The sequence below is a fragment of the Rhopilema esculentum genome, chromosome 15, assembly GCF_057945365.1.
Source record: "Rhopilema esculentum isolate cy_ngs chromosome 15, ASM5794536v1, whole genome shotgun sequence".
Classification (NCBI taxonomy): Eukaryota; Metazoa; Cnidaria; class Scyphozoa; order Rhizostomeae; family Rhizostomatidae; genus Rhopilema; species Rhopilema esculentum.
Window position 1 is genome coordinate 3793846 of NC_142829.1, and position 17622 is coordinate 3811467.

Genomic DNA, 17622 nt, shown 5'->3' on the forward strand with positions numbered 1-17622 from the left:
CGTTCAGGCTTGAAGGCACGGCTTTCCATGCACACGAATCTAGATGCAAAACATATTATCGGGATTGCATCACTTTCACTTTTGAATGTACGCAGTCTTAGTACTTTTTTGCTATAAGCCATACACAATATTTGTCTAAAAGATTGAAAATGATGATTGCTCGCTAGGCTGCTGCAGATATCTTGATTCCTTATAGATTAAGTTGTACCTCTAACCTCAACACTACTTTCGAAGTCAATTACACTGCTCTCATTATCTTCCCAGAATCCATTTTAGTAATCACAAAGATATATTACGGTGACCACAGTGGCACAGTTTCTAGAAAGTAGGGGGTCTGGGGTAAAGAACTATTAATCGCATAATTTTACAGTATTTGAACCACTTGGCAGTATTTGAAAAAGATTCTTAATTACACTCGGGATTTTAACTTGTCAAAGTTCTACTGTAATTTTCAAAGCTCTGGAATTGTTGCTGATAATGAAAGAAAAGTTTCAATGGCTGCCACTTCACTACCATGGGTACCAGAGCTGCAAAAATTAAAATTAAAAAATAATGAGATTAAAATTAAAAATAATGAGAGCTGCGGAGGCGAAGGAGAGAGAAGAGAGAAGAATAAAACCGCTTTTCTTCTCCTCTCTTCTCTCTCTTCGCCTCCGCAGCTCTCATTATTTTTTAATTTTAATTTTTGCGGCTCTGGTACCCAGGGTACCACTTCACTAACCAGGATGCCAGAGCCGTAAAGATTCGAAGGAGCTTAGAACTTTGGGGGGAAATGGCAAAAAAGAAAATGGGAAAGGAGAAATAAGTACTGCACCACCATAGTTTTGTCTGTAAGTTCACCTTGCAGATGCAAATAAATCGTGCACTTGGAAGCAGAATCACAGTATTTTGAAAATCTTGCCTATCTAAATTTTTTTTTAAACAATTTTGAAAAAATAATGTTGGATCAGGATCATCGAGATTGGTGTTTGATTGACCGTGTGCCGCGTTGTGAAGCCGAGGCTTTGTTGTTGTGTCCTAACGGAACAAGAAGCGACGGTGGAGGAGGCCGCGGGCTGGGGAAGGTCAAGTGAAGAAACCGAAGATTCTGTATCGTTTTTTGAGAAAACGGCCTAAATATTGCTTAACAGAAACTATGTCGACAGGGACAATGAATTTCCCTTCGCCACAAATCGATTTATCTGGCAAGTTGATAATTAAAGCACAACTCGGAGATGATATACGAAGAATTCCGATCCACAACGAGGACATCACCTATGACGAACTGCTGTTGATGATGCAACGGCTCTTCCGAGGAAAAATAAGAAGCACTGATGACGTGCTGATCAAATATAAGGATGAAGGTACGACTGCAGTTTTTCCTCGATGGGTGAATAATCTGATTGATTGGAAAGATATGCTGTTATTCCCCTAAATAGTTCATCGTCTGGACTCCTAATTTTGAACAGCGCTTTCATTCGTTTCGTCAAACTGAGCTCAAACTCGCAAATACTTGATATCATTGAGTGTTTCATATCACTCGTAAAAGCCATATTAAAATACCGATGCACTGTCTTGGCTGTATGCTAAAACTTGTGAAACATTGTTGTAAGTTTCAAACCCTGGCATTTGTTGGTCACCTTTCTGTAGAATCCAGTTTTGATATTATTACCCCCTCCCGTCGAGACGACCGATTTTTTCTACATATGTTTAGAGATAATTGAGAAGTAAGATTTGTCCCGTTTAACCGATCTGGGATTTTAGAGGCAGGGGGTTTCAGGCGGAATTTATTAAAAGTTGTTTATTTCAGACTAAATTTACTTTCTTACCTTGCACCAATAGTCAAAAATTAATTTGTGCCACCTCGAAGTTTTAATTAAAACCCAGACCTTCCAAGTTTCGAATTTTATGCGTGAGACACAGGCATTTTGCCCTTGACTCACATTCATCAATGAAGAATTCTCACACAATCTACTAAAATTTTTTGGCGTCTTCAAACTTTTTATTTTGTTTTTTAAACTCTAGCCTAAACCTTTGTTTGTAAAAAGGCTTGGCTACAGGATAGAAAGTGACTCCAAGTAGGGTGGCAAACACAGCAAAGCCATACAATTAATGCCTCTGAGCGGACCCAACCTATCAGGAATTTGCTCAGTGTGACAAAGGGAAGTTCTTATCTGCAACCATAGGGAAAATTTCAACTAAAGACTTTGAGGGTTTGCACACTTTGCAAAGTGATAATTTGCTCAATCACTAGACCAATATAGAAGCGATGTTTTTGTTCTTTCCGGCAAAACCACTGGGCATTCTTTTGATTAAGACCAGTTGAAACCCATGATGGAGAAAAGAAGCGTTTCACTCGATTCAGAAAGAGATAGGTCTCTCTGAGATACTCTGTCAAAGAAAATGAAGTTTTCTGAACCTTCGTCTTCTAATAGACCATTCAATCCAAACTGGACATAGAAATGGACCTGTATAGATGGTATTACTGGATCAGAGCATAAATTTAGGTGCACAGTATGTTGCAAAATTTGTAGCTGTTCACATCAAGGCAAAGCAGATGTTTCTAGGCACTTAGATGGTGTAAAGGACAAGGTACGAATGAAAAGTGCATCATCATCTATAAAACTCTCAAGCCTTGGCTTCAGAACTGAAACAGACCCAGTTCAAGAGCAGGTAGGTTATTTCTTATAGACATTTCCCCCTGGAAGGGGGGGGGGTAATTTCAACCAAAAAATTACAGGGGCATGGCTCTCAAAATATGGAAAAATTACCTACGTTGAGTGTTTTGGATAAAAAATACCCAGTTTTAAGTTTTATGAAATCAACTGTAAGTACAGTGAAACCCTGTTAATATGGTCACCAAAAATTGTTGATATGTTAAATAACTAGTCCACAAACAAATCAAAAAGGAAGTCCTGGGTTCTTGGGCCTTAATCACCAAATCATGTTTTCATGATTTTGCAAAAAATCAGTGACTTTTGACTGGTTGGTTCTGCGTTCCAGCCAGTCACTTTGAGTGTGGACAATCACACCTGAAAGCAAGCAACTTTCATACTGAAAAGTTTATTTGTAAAATCAATGATATTTCGATTTTGTTACAGTTTTGCTAAATACAAATGGCTGTATCATCGCAAAATGTGGCTGCTGGCCGTATTAACGGGGTTTTTTATGAGACTATGTATAGCCGTTTTTCGAGGCCAAACAAATGTGGCTGTATTAACAAGGTGGCTGTATTAATAGGGTGACCGTATTCACGAAGTGGCTGTAAGGTTGGGTTCCACTGTAGCACGGAAGAGACCACATATCTTTGGGAATCAATGCATTTCGGATAACCATATTTAGAAATTTTTTGGACTTCCAACCCACCACTATTTCCACACAACCCAGTTTGGCCCCCCCCCCCTCCAGGACATCTCCCCATGGATATGTGACAGTGTTTTACTGCCCCAATTTCAGCTGCAACTTCTTACATTATTTCATTTTTGATAAAAGAATATTGTTTTAGATAATACATGCAGAAAACAACATCCAGATGGCTTTTGCAGACAAGCTTAGTGATATTTTTAAAGATATTTCACAGACAGCAAACTAGCCAAAGAATATGGATCAAAAAGGACCAAATCTACATGCATTTTGAATGAAGCATTGGCTCCACACTTTCTCAAGAACACTGTTCGGATTTCTTTTCATTGTCCACTGACGGTTCATATGACACAGATATTGAAAAGATGAATTCAGTCACTGCGTCTTGTTGACATTAACAAAATTGTGTTGTAACACAATTTTTGGATAAGTGTTGTACATCAGGGAAGGGCTATGGCAAAGCTCTAACGATATTTAATAAGATTTATGAAAAATTGGCTGCATTAGAAATGATGTGCCACGGAAAAACTATGTAAGTTTTTCTGTTGATAACACCAGTGTGTATTTTGGAGCACACAATTCTATTGTAAATCGAGTACTGAAAAAGAGCCCTACCTGCTACTTCATGAGCTGTCTGTGTCACATTATTCACAACACTGTTCATGCAAATGCTGCTGTATTTACTCAAGCTACTGGAGCAAACGAAAAGGTGTTTTGCAACAGTTTTGCAAATATGTTAATGTCAGATGGCTTGGTTTGGAGCAGGCAGTAGATTGTACCTTGAAACAATACCAAGGTCTTACAAGCTATTTTTCAAGTGAAGATGACTCCTGCTCTATATTTCAACGTCTGAAAAGCCACTTTGAAAGACCACTGACAGAAGTATATGTACTGTTTTATAATTCCATTATGCAGGCATTCTCGACAACAAATCGTTTTTTGCAGTGGGAAGACCCTTGTATCTAACTTGTCCATGAACAGCTTCAAACTTAATTAAACAATTAATGGGCAAATTCCTTACCTTAGATGCCATAAAAAGATCAGTCCATATCACAAGGCAAGATAAATCCTCGTTATTCATTTGTATTGTGACAAGAAGCAAACTACATGGGCTTCTGAATGATGGAATATTTCTACATATGAAAAAGACAAATTTGTGGATGCTGTTATACAGTTTTATTTCTGTCACAAGATATGGCATAGAAAAACTGCATCTTGGTGATGATTTATTAAAACATTCAGTTTTTGTCCATTTTAACAACAGAGAGTACTGTGATTTTGTGGATGTGGAATATTTCATTCATAGATTTGGACTAGAGTTTAGTCCCAAGGAACTAAATTAAATGCAAGAAGAATTTCTTGCATACCAATTACTGAGTGAAACAGACATTCTAAAAGATATTTGGAATGATGCTCTGATAATAGAAAAAGAAGGGGAAGAGAAAGTTAAGAGATTCTACAGGATGGTTGTTTTATAGGGGTTTTGTCTAAGGTGGCCTCAGTAGAAAGACAACTAATGTTTAAGAGGCTTTTCACAGAAGCCAAAGTTGCCTTGGTACTGCCTCATGCCAACGCTGGGGAAGAGAGGGTTTTGAGCATGGTTAGAAACAATAAAGCACCATTCCGTTCAAGTTTATCAATGTACTCTGTCCTCGATTCTTACTGTCAAGCTTGCAAATGCCAATGCTGTCAAGTTTCAACCCTCCAATGAACTGCTAAAGAAATCAAAAAGTAGTACATGGAACTATAATGAAAATCATTTACAAAAAATGACTTATAGCACTGGATAAACATATTGGAAATAATGAAGCAATTCTAATTCAAAGTCATTCTAATCTACTAATTACATTTAAGTACATTTTGGCTTTAGTACTGTACTATTAGGGTCACTCTGTATTTTATTTTCTGTTTCTTGAACAAATAAACCTTTGTTTTTAGTTCCTATTTTATCCTGTTAATGTCTCATATATCTGTTGTCATTCAATAAAAAGATATCTATGTTATCAAGTTCAAACATTACTATGTCAACGGGACAAAGAATCCTGAATTGTTAGAATGAAAAAAATGCTGAAGATTTCATGGACTGATAAGATATCAAATGAGCGAGTACTCATAATTGTTAACGTGAAGCGAAAATTGTTGCAGACCATCAAAAACAGGAAATGACATTTTTGGGACATGTTGTGCAGAAAAAGGCATAGAGAACCTATCGCCAACTGGAAAAGTAGAAGGTAAAAGAGCAAGAGGCAGACGGAGAATGATGTATTCGAGCAACATCAAAGAATGGACAAGCAGCAAAAATGGAAATGAACTCATTCAAGGAAGTAAAGATAGAGAAGTTTGGAGGAGCACAACCGTCAAGCCTGAGCACATGACACAAAGAAGAAATATAACTGTGTTGTGTGTGAAAATTGGGAATTTTCTTTTGTGTGTGCTTCGACATTCCATAACTGTTTGACCATCCCTGTGCTGCAGCACCAGTCACTAGGGTCAGGGGGGGGGGCGGTAAACAACAAATTCTAGGCCACACCCTTTTTACCGCCTCAACGCCGATGTTGCTCCTGTTTTTCTCGAAGCTCACTCATTTTCAAAACTGAAACTTGACAGGTCTGAAAACCTTACATATCTTTTCAACGATTCAATATTCAAATTATTAAATACAAAGTAACTTTAGCCTTCATAATTCACAGGCTGTTGTTTTATCCTGTTAAGTCATAGCATATTTTGGATTTGGCTTCAGCGTTTTTGTATGCAAACTAGGCCATTTTCACCAAGGCCCTGGTATGCAATTAGGTTCTACGATTCAGGTCGGAAAAATTCCAATTTTTCAAGAAAAGACAAATACCATGAAACCAAGACTTTAAACAGCTTACTAAAACTGTTCTGATGCCCAAATATATTTCATTTTTGTCACAAAATTTATTGTATTTGTATTCAAAGATAATGTTTTGTGGCCCTTTTGGATGATTTGCTGTAAAAATATATTTCTGAGGTTTATTAATCCATTGGGTGGTCATATTACCTTGCACTGAATATTACATCTATCTTTATCATAAATATGGCAGGGTACCAAAACTGTTTGATGTTCTCATTACTTTCATCTATCAGGCGCAAAGGATTTACATAATCATTAAAGTTTTGAATAAGTGTGGGAGAATTTAGCTCATTGACTCTTATACAAAGCTGTGTTTACATTGATAAATCTTATGGGTCCTGAATGTTATCAACCTGTTTTTTAAAGAGCACTGATTAGTGCTAATATTTTTTCTTGAAAACATTCACCTAGCAGGATTTTAAATCTCAAGGTTGGGGAAGGTTTTATCATTTTTAACAAAGCTCATTAAAAGCTTTTTAGCAAGATGAACCTTTCCAAGTGCTCAGTGGTGATGTTTGCAGACTATAAATCCAAAGGTCTTCTGTGGTTCTAGTCACTGACATGATCAATCTTCACTTTGAGTTACGATTGGGTCAGCAGCTCTATGTAATTTCAGGTGTGTGAATCATGAGGTGTGGTCTCATTGAGAGAAAAAGCCAGGTCATTATGTAAAAAGCACAGGTTCTCAGTGTCCTAAAAAACTATTTTGAGACGCAAGGTAGCAATAAACACAAGTACAGAACACATTTCCCATTGGTTGAGATCTTATCATCTAATGAGATTAATGTCTCCCAAATGTTTGACATTAGTTGTTCTATCCTGAAGCAGGCAGCCAATCTAGATAATAAACAGTCTTTATAAACTTTTTTATACACATTGGTTTTGCTAGCCAAAAATCATCAATTTTTAAGTTACCCTACTTTATTATCTAGTAATCCATCAAGTAAATTGATAAAGGGAATTAATTTTTATGTTTAAAACAACACAGTCATATAAGCTTCCTTTCATCTTCCAGGTTTTCAGATTTCAGCTCTTTATCTTATCGAATATTGATTTATACTTATTTGTGCTTGTAAAGGCTGACTGTCTGATAATGTTGGAAGGAGGATGAACATATTGTGTTATGTACATCATAATGCACATAGAAGTTTTGATAAAATCCAAGATTTTTCAGGCTAGATTTTTTTAAGTATCGAACAGGCAATCCAAACGGTTCAGTTTCAGGTTTTCTTTGGGTGATGGGGCTCAGGCCCCCAATTTTCTAACCAGAAGACAGACTCAACAAACAACCCGAACTAGAGGTCTCTAAGCCCAAAATTTCCAATAAAAGCATTGATTAAAGAGGCTTGTGAAACACTCAAAGTACTTTATGGCTGTTAGGCTGTTAGAAGTTAAGAAGTGTTGGGGAAAAATTGCTTACCATATGGCAATTATAAAAATTTTCATAGCCAATAACAGCTGGGCCTGAATGGACAGCTTTCTAGATCCAATAGTCATCTTTTTCTTTTTTGCAGATGGAGACTTGATAACAATATTTGATAGCACTGATCTTTCATTTGCAAAGTCGCTCAGCAGATACTTGAAGATCACTTTGTTTGGTGAGTAGAAACACCCATTTGGAGCTTTGTAGTGATTTTAATACTGTAAATAAGGCCATATTCCTACTTCATGCCATCACCATGACATCCAACTACGGCATTCACAGCATCACCTAGCACATGAAATTCCCTTTACCATTGATCACACGTTCACACATCTATGTCATGCTGATTTCTTTCCAAGCCTAGATCTTTCCTTCTCCATTGCATCATCATTACATCATCACAACATATCATTACTCAGCACATTTATTTTGTATATAAGTATATTAATTTGTATGTAATTCAGTCAGTCAAGTTCAGTCAAGTTCAGTTCACATCAGAGTTACACAGGCAACACACTGTCTCTCTCACTGGCTCCGTGTTCTCTGCACGTTAAATAAGATTCGTCGAAGCGAACACCAACGATGGAAAGTCACAGGATATGATAGGAACCATTGCAATTCTTGCTAAATAATAGCGTTCCTATAGCTTTTTGTGCAAGGTATTTGTACAAAGAGATGATTTACACAGTTACGTTTATAAAGTTACAGATAATTCACAGCCTGGCAATAAATGTTTCTTCACACTTCAGCAATTCATGTTGTATTTTTTGGTAATATTGCTGCTTTGGCTAACTTTTCATAATTCCATCATTTTTTCTTTTGTAATTTTCAATTATAAGACATTAGCTTTCTTCAAAAGTTCAAGTTGCTAGGATAGAAATTACATCTTCTGTTTGAGTACCTGATTATCTGTTTGGTCTTGTCCACTAAGTACTTTTTAGTTACCAAACATTATGTCATTCTTTTTTTTATATATATATTCCACTAAAAATTTACAAGACAAGTTACCTATTACGCTACCTACTAATTACTTCACAAACACTACAGGGACGTTGATACCACGGGGAGCAATAGACCATGACAACATTCTTTTTTCCCTGGATTCCAGAAGTGGATCAAGTGTGAATTTATATTATCTTTGCAGTGAATGATAAGCCAAAACCATTAGAACATGACCAGGTGAAGGAAATCAAAGCAGAGCTGCTTGTAATGAGGGATAAGCTTAATGATATGATAACCAGATTGGATGCATTCTCTGAGGAACGGACTGTAAACAAGCAGTTTGCAAGTAGAGAAGCAGAAGCCACAAAGGAAGTCTCCCCACCACAAGGTGTGTTCGGCACTCAAGCATTTGTTTCTCATTGCGTTTATTCCTATTTGCCTTATAGGTATTTTTTTTTCTAGGATTTGTTTTTGCTTTTGTATAACTATTTGTCCTTACGTTCTAATCCCTTTGATATCCCCCATCCAAACTACAGAAACTTGGTTTCGGTAATCTGCCCCCGCTATTGCATTTGCCCATTCCCTAAGAACTGAAGTTTGACTCTAAGCAAAGCATTTGATAGTGTTGTTTGTCAGAAAGGTTTAAATTGCATTTCTTAGGAAGAGTTTGTGACTTAAGCTCTATCTTCGCTGCAAATTCTATAAACTTTACCCCCGTTTTCTAATAAAAGAGATGTTATTTAATCATATTAATCATTATTAATCATAAACGCAAAAAAAAAGTTTCAAGGTAACCCTTTGTGATACAGAATCTAAAGATTGGCCGAAAAATGTATTTAGCACCATTCGCATATTTTAGGCACATTTTATCCGAAAGAGCCTAGGGCATAAAACTCCAGGTAATGACCAAAGGATGGAAAATTTTATATTTTTGAAAAGAATTTTAAAAAATCAAAATAAGAGATTTGCCAAAAGAAACTTAAGCTACGTTTAAGCTATTATTTAGAAAGCAATTTGGCCTTTTGAGGCTCATTCTCTAATGAAATGCCAAAAAATGAATCTCGTTTTTTTTATTTTTCATGGATCTTTAAGAATACCGCCTTACTCTTGTTGACACGATTTTACCAAGATTGGTATTTGCCTTTACCTATTTGAGGCAAGGAATTTTATTATTTTTTTTATACTTATCTTCACTGACATTGGGAAGTATGGAGAAAACTCTCGCTCAATCGATCTGCCATTTTGAATAAAGCCAGTTAGTTTGTTCTCAAGATGTTTATTTGAAAAAAATTATCTTACAATTAAGACATACAAAAAAAATGCTCCCCGATAGCTGTTTTAATTAGTCTGTCAGTGCTCTGTTATCAAATACATTTTCTATACTTAGGCTTTAACTAACACGAAGCGCTATAAGGCTGCCCATTCTTCATAATCTACTGTCCGAAAGCCCTGCGCATTTGACTGTCATCAGCGCATTTCAGCTAAATTAACAGCAGGTTTGATTTGAGCGAGGGTTTTACATACTTAGCGCGCTTTTCATGCTAAGTAATAAAGCTTTTTGGCGGCCTAAGTCTTCTGAATGTTTCGAGTTTCGAAGAAAGAAACATAACCAGCGAGAGTTTGATCCATATTGCCCGAACTGTTTGCTGTTAAGATGGTGGCATTGATCCTAAGCTTGGACATTTTTCATGGCAGCCCCTACGAACAACGATGAAACATCTCATATAGAAAATGCCATGGTGCTTAACTCGCTGAATCAGCATGTATACAGAGCCGATGAGTTACGTCAGCAGCCTCTTATTGCTGCGCAAGTGGTCCGAGCACAGTCGTCTGAAAATGTAAACATGTTGGACGCAGGGCTAGGAGCCAAAAAGAAAGCGTCGGCGACAGCTACCCGGAGAAGGTTAGAAGACTTGACGCATCAGCTCGGAATAAATCCGTTTCGTAAAAGAGACAATATAAGCACACAGGAAAATTTACAGCCACAACTATCGCTATTAAATACGCAACAGAGTGCGGAGAGACACGTGGTTGAAGAAGATAGTCAGCAGTCTAAAGCTGCAATGCAAGCGTCGTTCATGCGCACGGACTTCGAGGGACACGTACCGGTATTGCAAACTGAACAGCCTATGAATATGACAGAGAGTGCAGATGCTAGGCCGATGGGTAATATAGACACTGGCAACGCTCCAGGGCCTAGCAGGGACCAGCAAATCAGTGTGGCAGATAATAAGTCGGACAGGAGTACACAGCTTTTTAAACCGGGTGTGAATGGGAAGGAAGGGAACCAGGCAGCAAGCAAGAGGCAAAGAAAAGCTTGTGGGTTTAAGACCAGGTTTTCTGACTATACAAAAAATGTACTGGAACATGCATACGAATTTAACGCAGAGGGTGCGCCTGGTAGAAAGCACTTAGAGCCGGGTATTGTTAAGAAACTTTCCGATAAGTGTGGAATTTCTCATGAGCAAGTAAAACAGTGGGTACGAAATCGAAATAAAAAAGTGAGAAGACGCTGTCAGATCTCAGAAACGGAACTCGATTTAAGAGCAGATGAAGATAGTATGGAAGCAACCTATCAGTTTTCAAGGTTAAGAGAAGAAGGCATACGACCGTCCTTTACTCTGAACCAATAACTTTAGAAGCGTTTATCTAGTCCATATTTTGTTACAAGAAAGGCCAGGGTGCTAGCCTCCTGTATCCTGCGATTTTCAGCTCTTTTTTTAGGAAAACCCGACCACCATCCCCAAGCATTTATTTGTTCCTCTCGGTACTTGCAGTGAACTGGGCTGTGAAGTTTATATTCAACTTTCGAAATCGAACGGGTTTTAGCGATTTGGTTGTAAAAAACCTTTGAATATTGTCTTAGTGGTTTAAATGTTACCTGTTTGGTGTCGAAATTACAAATAAATTTTATTATTTGCAAAAGTTTATAATTTTGTGCAAAATAGCAATGTCCCCTTTATGAGGTAGAGGTAATTCATTTGGTGTGATAAGGAAAAAAAAGGAAAATAATAAAGGGAAGTTATGATGTTATGGGTTTGCTGCCTTCCAAATGTTACTTTACAAATTTTGATACAATTTAAAATTAGAACTATTTTTCAATAAGACAGTGCATTTTTCAAATCTTTTGCTTTCCTAAGAAAGTTAAAGCTTGATCAAGAGAGTTACTAGATTCGGGTTGGCTCGTCAGAAGTTAGTCGCCAGTATATAGGACTTCTTCCTAGGAGATAGAATGCCTAAATATTACCATAAAACCATCATAATTTCTTTTTTGTCCGCCTTGCTGTCTCGTAATGAACTTTTTTATTTCTTTTTTTGTAAAATTTCTTTTTTTGTAAAACATATGTGATGTGCTTTGATTCGTTGCTAGCTTTGTTTGTATTTTTGTCCTCCGGGCAATGTGATTTTGTCAAGAGATATTTTAGCGATAGATTTTATTTAGCAGAAAAATTATCTTTATGTTTTTTCTTTGTAAATACTTACATATGTTATGCTTTGTATATTTTGAAGCGAGTATGACGTATGTATATTAGAAGCTATTTCTCTTAAGGGGAATTCGGTAACACAGAAATGTACATTTCTTAGTTATTATTAGCCTTAGTGGTTTTTCTTTGGTTTTCTGCCTTGTTTTCACGGTGTTTGGGCCAACGTGGTGCATTCGGAACATCGATGATTTTACAATGGATTTCCGTGAAAATACTTGTCTCCCGTGAAAATACTTGTCTCCCGTGAAAATACTTGTCTCCAGTGAAAAAACTTGTCTCCAGTGAAAAAACTTGTCTCCAGTGAAAATACTTGTCTTCAGTGAAAATACTTGTCTCCAGTGAAAAAACTTGTCTCCAGTGAAAATACTTGTCTGCAGTGAAAATACTTGTCTCTAGTGAAAATACTTGTCTCTAGTGAAAATACTTGTCTCCAGTGAAAATACTTGTCTCTAGTGAAAATACTTGTCTCTAGTGAAAATACTTGTCTCTAGTGAAAATACTTGTCTCTAGTGAAAATACTTGTCTCTAGTGAAAATACTTGTCTCTAGTGAAAATACCTGTCTCCAGTGAAAATACTTGTCTCTAGTGAAAATACTTGTCTTCCGTGAAAATACTGTCTCCAGTGACATTAGCTAAACGCACCAACCAGATGAAAATGCTGAATGGAAGCATTTCTTGATTGAATTAATTCCGATGATTGTTACTCCATTTTCTGGAAGATAGAACTTTCAGAATAGATGGAACTGTTTAGAGATAAGACAGAGATTCATTTGGCTTGAGAAATCTTCGACCACATGTTTTCCTCTTGTTTTAGGGACATTTTCTCCATTTATCAACCACATATTGTCCTCCTGAGTTGAGGCAAGCGTTAATCAGACGTTTAGGCAGGTTTTTTGTTGCTGCGTCAGACAAAAGACAGCATTAGAGCTATCACCAAAAAAATTTTTCATCTTTAGATTATTTTGATGTGTTATCGACAATCGACTGTTTTGCGCCACCTGCTGCATTCTAGGGCCACCAAGCCACCTTTTGTCAATATTAATCATAACATAGCATCATTATTATTATCATTTTACATTTATTTACAGTAGAAAAAATATGTTGAAAGCGAAAAGCTAATTCAATGATACTAACCTAAACTATCTATTTTTGATAAATTATGAATGCTCAAGGTTTGTCAAATAATGCTCTCAAAGTGGTATAGTTAGAGCTGTATATTCTTTGGTGTAGAGAACAAGTTATATTGAGTGTGAAACTTCGAGTTGAAGCCAATGTAGAACCGCCCTGTTCTAAACACAAAATAATATTTTATTAATAGATGCAATATTTTTTACTGTTTTGCACAAAATTTTGCTATCTGAAAACGCTATTGAGGAAACCACCAAATGCCTCACAGGTTTAACCTAACCTGAAATTGCACTTGTTTCCATTCCATTGTGCTATGTTACTTTATTTGAAGTTTATCCTACTTTCAGGTCCCGAATAGGCGGGGGGTTCTAATAACCGCGGGGGGGGACTTCTTAAAATTCAATAAGCGGGGGGGGGGTCGAAATAAGCAGGGGGGTCGGAAATTTGGTTAATGTATCCGACCGCAATATAGCCCGCGCCTCACTTCTTAGATGTCTTAAAGAAAATTTTGACACATACGTAAATTAGACAAGTGGGTGCTAATTCAGCGCAACGAAGCACACGTCTCACTAAAGCTTACTATTGAGAATGGAAGGTGCTCATTCCTGATCTGGGTAAACTTATTCGGGACCTAAGAGTAACTTAAATTGCACTTATTTCCTTTTCATTGTGCTATATTACTTGATTTGCAGTCTCGAGTTTCCCTCTTATCTTTTTATACTGCCTGCTAGATTACAACGTGTATCTTTTTAGCACCGGAGACGAAGGCGCCTGCTAAGAAGCAGCAAGTGATTGATGGCAAGGCCCATGCTGCACTTTTTGATCCGTTGAAGACCATCAAGAATGAGGCCGATACTACAAACGAGGCTATAGATGTCAAGCCAGATCCATTTGCAGAAATAGGTATTTATTTTTACGTGCTTTGAGTTAATGAATTTCTACACGGTAAGAGCATTCACAGTTTGCCTGCCTGGTGCTTAGGTTGCAAATTTCCTAATTAAAAGGGGTCATAAGCACTGGTTCGTTGGTACTGATGCTCGAATGATTACTTCTCCGCATCCCCGATGCGTTTTCTAAGTCGCACGTTGTGTGTTACCTGCCTATCATCTTTTTAACTCCAGAAAGGTGTATATTTCGAAGAATAGTTTCAAAATTTAGCTTAAAGGTTTTTATGGATTTCTCTAAGAATCAAGGCTATTCTAAAAACCCTACATTTCATCCGGATAACTTGGACCTCCTGTATCTCGAACTTTCCTTTACTCGAACCATTTCCATCCCTTAGAAAAATTCCCCTATGCATATGAGCGCCCGATAACTCGAACGATAGGGACGTACACTTTGTATTGAGGTGGTTGGTTCGATTTAGTATTAAATTTAACTCGATCCTTAGTTGCCATAATATTCGCGCGCTAATAACATGTTATGAAACTCTGTTTGGCTGCAAGGGTTTACTAGGATTCCTGCTAGCTGAGAAGTACGAGAATATAAGTCCAAAATAATTCTTATAGTGGAAAAAATTTCATTTAATCAAGCAAATATACTTGTAAATTCGTAAGTTCAAAGTTTGCCAATATTATGGGCCTAGGACAGTAAATTTCCCCGATTTCAAAGAAAGAGACTTTATCATGTTTCTTAATGATAGTTACAGCTTTAGAAAACAGCCACTTTGAAAAAGGCTTAAGGTTGGTGTTGATAAAAACCTTTCAGTTACTTTTACAATTTGTGGGAATGCTTCATGGAGATGTCTCATCCACAACAAGGTCATACTTTTCCACCAATCGCATGCGTGTTGAGGTAACCTTCCATTTCCATGATCAATATGTTTTCCAGTGAAGAGCGACTTATTCTACTCATCTACGACTGATCTCCCTATCACTACTGTTTCTCTTTCCGGATTGTGTCTTTTACAGTAATTTGTTCCTTGAGCAAACTTTCTCATAACCCACAAAAGGAGATTGATTTCTTTTTGGAGTGATTCTCTTTTTCTTTGAATTGAGGCAATCAGCATCTGAAACTTCTTCTCTTATTCTAAGTTTGATGTCGTATTTCTCTAGACCTTCGTTTTATTGGAGCTTCCAAAAGCATTAACCTCGCACTTTGAAACACATTTTGCGGCATATATTGTTCTCTTAATCATGAGCCTACAATGGCGCTTGTTTTGGATTATTTGGCAGATTAAGTTTTAAGTATCAAGCCTGTATCATTTAAGAAAAATACCAAGGGATATAAAATTGCTAAGGTAAGATGAAAAGCAAGGAAATATTTCCTAGAGTAAAATCAAGGAGGATGTGTCTGATCAATCAATATCACAAATTTTTTTAGTGATATTTGCCATTGGAAAAACGGGGAGATTTTTGATTAATAGTAAATTGTGAATTGAGAAATTATTGAGGTTGAACAGACGTATAAAGTAACCTGATGGTACTTGAAAAGGTTATTTTGCCTCGAAAATTATCTTTGGTCGAATGATAAAGTCCTAATGCGGTACATTCATACGTGTCAAAGCAGCAGGTGCACCAATACGATAATGTACAATTTCGCTTATTGCTTTAGGGCAACAACGGCAGCAGTCTCAGCCATCTTCATTAACAAGCAACCAATCATACCCTTCCAGTGCTCCTGCTCCTTCTTCACAACAAGGCTATTCTGCGCAGCAACAGTCCTCTTATCCCACTCATTACCAACAGTATGGAAACTACCAAAGCAGTGGCAGCCAAGCAGTGAGCCAGAGCCAGGCTCAGCAAGGCCAATTCCCTGCGCAGGCCTCGGCTCAACAGGGTTATTACGGTACGGACTCCGCTGCCTATGCCAGCCAGTCACAACAAGCCAAGCCGGTCGACAGTAATGTGCCTCCTGGGCAGTATGATCAGTCGTATTCACAATACACCTCTCAGGGGTATGGGGCCGCTCCACAATCAGCATCGAGCTATGCCAGTCAGTCACCTTTTCCCCAAGACCCCAGTGCTGCCTATAGCCAATCAGGCAGTCAACCCTACCTGCCCGGTCAGCAATCACAGGCCTCACAGAACCCGTATGCCAGATCGATGTCACCAAGACAGCAGTATCCGCAACCAGCCAAAGGTTACGATGTGTATGGTATGTCAGCAGGACAGCCACAGAATCCTGGCTACCCGCAATATCCACAGCAGTGATCGAATGTGATTAAGGTATTATACAATATTTGACACCGTACAAATACGGGATTGAACACCGTATTACATGATAGTGTTTAGCAATGCCAATTAAAATAAATATTCGCTTTGTGTACTGCTTAATTTTCATATGTTTTTCAAATTGTGAATCATATTTGCTGTGTTCTATATTACTAGTTGTTTGATACCGTCACTGTGACTTTTGCTGTCTTGTTCTGAAGTTTACAAAACGCAAGTTTCGTCCATCCATTGTAATCAGAATTCCAAAAATTTTCTTTGTTTGCTGATATAGGATAAGCTATAAAAATCTCCTTGCCCATTCGGTATTAAAAGCTCAGCCAGCTTTTTGTCTTTTTCCTTGTGGTAGATACAATGTTTAGTAGCTATCTTTTTGTTATTCAACACCGTGTCCCTTAAAAAATTTCATGAATTTTCTTCAAAGCACTTTATATCATAAGCTTTCTTTATTACTTTCACTGTACCCACAGCCTGACACCCAGATCCAGATTTCAAAGGAAATAGGGGTATGGTTATCAGGCTGTTGTACCCTATCATTTACTAATTTTCCATCCGTTGTCCCATTTTTCATCCCTCGGAAACTGTACTTTTCCACAATTAGTTGAACTTAAGAGAGTTAAGTATTGTGGAAATAATGTTTTATTATTGGCTGCTTATATCGATTCTGAGCCCCAGCTTTTATTCTTCGACCCTTGGCTGGGTGTGAGAAGTTCGGATCAGATAAAGTTCCAAGAATCTAGAAACTTCACCCAGCAATGTACCCTGTGTATCTGATGAGTTTGGGTTTTTGTAAATCACTGGTTTTTTTCCATAAAGAGGTTCTGATGAATTTTCTTTATCCTATGTTGCAATTAAGTACTTCGTGTGAAAACCTGTACATGTTTACCTTTGCTAGTTTCCCGTTCTCGATAAATTTTCTTTATGTAATCAATGGGATGACATGATTTGATGGACTCCTGTTAATCAATATGCTAATTGCCATATCAGTCGGTCCTATCTTTTTGTGTTGTTTTTCGTGACCATAGAAATTTCGATAGTTTGAGACAATGTTGTAGGGTTTGCACAAAATAGCGTGATATCATATGGCCTTCGTTGGAACAGACTACCTTTGAGTTTTGCATCCTGTTTTTGAATTGAAGAATTAGATTGAAGATTAAGATCATGGGTGCCATAATGGAACCTTGAGAAGCATACTTTGCCAACACTGTATGAGTTTAAGTCAATTCTGCGTCCGCTGTTCCAAATTCTGGCAAATGT

The 17622-nt window shown here is 37.4% G+C and overlaps 1 protein-coding gene and 1 pseudogene across 3 annotated transcripts; both read left to right on the top strand.

Annotated features, from left to right (window-relative positions):
* Nucleotides 1–997: 997 nt before the first annotated feature.
* On the top strand, nt 998–17361 carry LOC135685676 (uncharacterized). Of its 3 annotated transcripts, XM_065201678.2 has the most exons (5): nt 1012–1343; nt 7732–7815; nt 8785–8970; nt 13949–14098; nt 15749–17361. In XM_065201678.2, the coding sequence occupies exons 1-5, from the start codon at nt 1136–1138 to the stop codon at nt 16345–16347; spliced, it is 1227 nt and encodes a 408-aa protein (XP_065057750.2). In that variant the 5' UTR covers nt 1012–1135; the 3' UTR covers nt 16348–17361. The 3 variants fall into 3 exon arrangements, with proteins under 3 accessions (XP_065057749.2, XP_065057750.2, XP_065057751.2); XM_065201677.2 differs by lacking the exons at nt 13949–14098; nt 15749–17361 and adding an exon at nt 10278–12176 and having other exon boundaries at nt 998–1343; XM_065201679.2 differs by lacking the exons at nt 1012–1343; nt 7732–7815; nt 13949–14098; nt 15749–17361 and adding exons at nt 7829–8299; nt 10278–12176.
* LOC148958440 (uncharacterized) lies at nt 2578–7725 on the top strand (annotated as a pseudogene).
* Nucleotides 17362–17622: the final 261 nt, after the last annotated feature.

Coding starts and splice junctions, on each gene's coding strand:
- LOC135685676 (XM_065201677.2), top strand. CDS start 1,136: ATGTCGACAGGGACAATGAATTTCCCTTCGCCACAAATCGATTTATCT. Junction 1,344..7,731: donor GATCAAATATAAGGATGAAG/GTACGACTGCAG, acceptor TCTTTTTTGCAG/ATGGAGACTTGATAACAATA. Junction 7,816..8,784: donor CTTGAAGATCACTTTGTTTG/GTGAGTAGAAAC, acceptor TTATCTTTGCAG/TGAATGATAAGCCAAAACCA.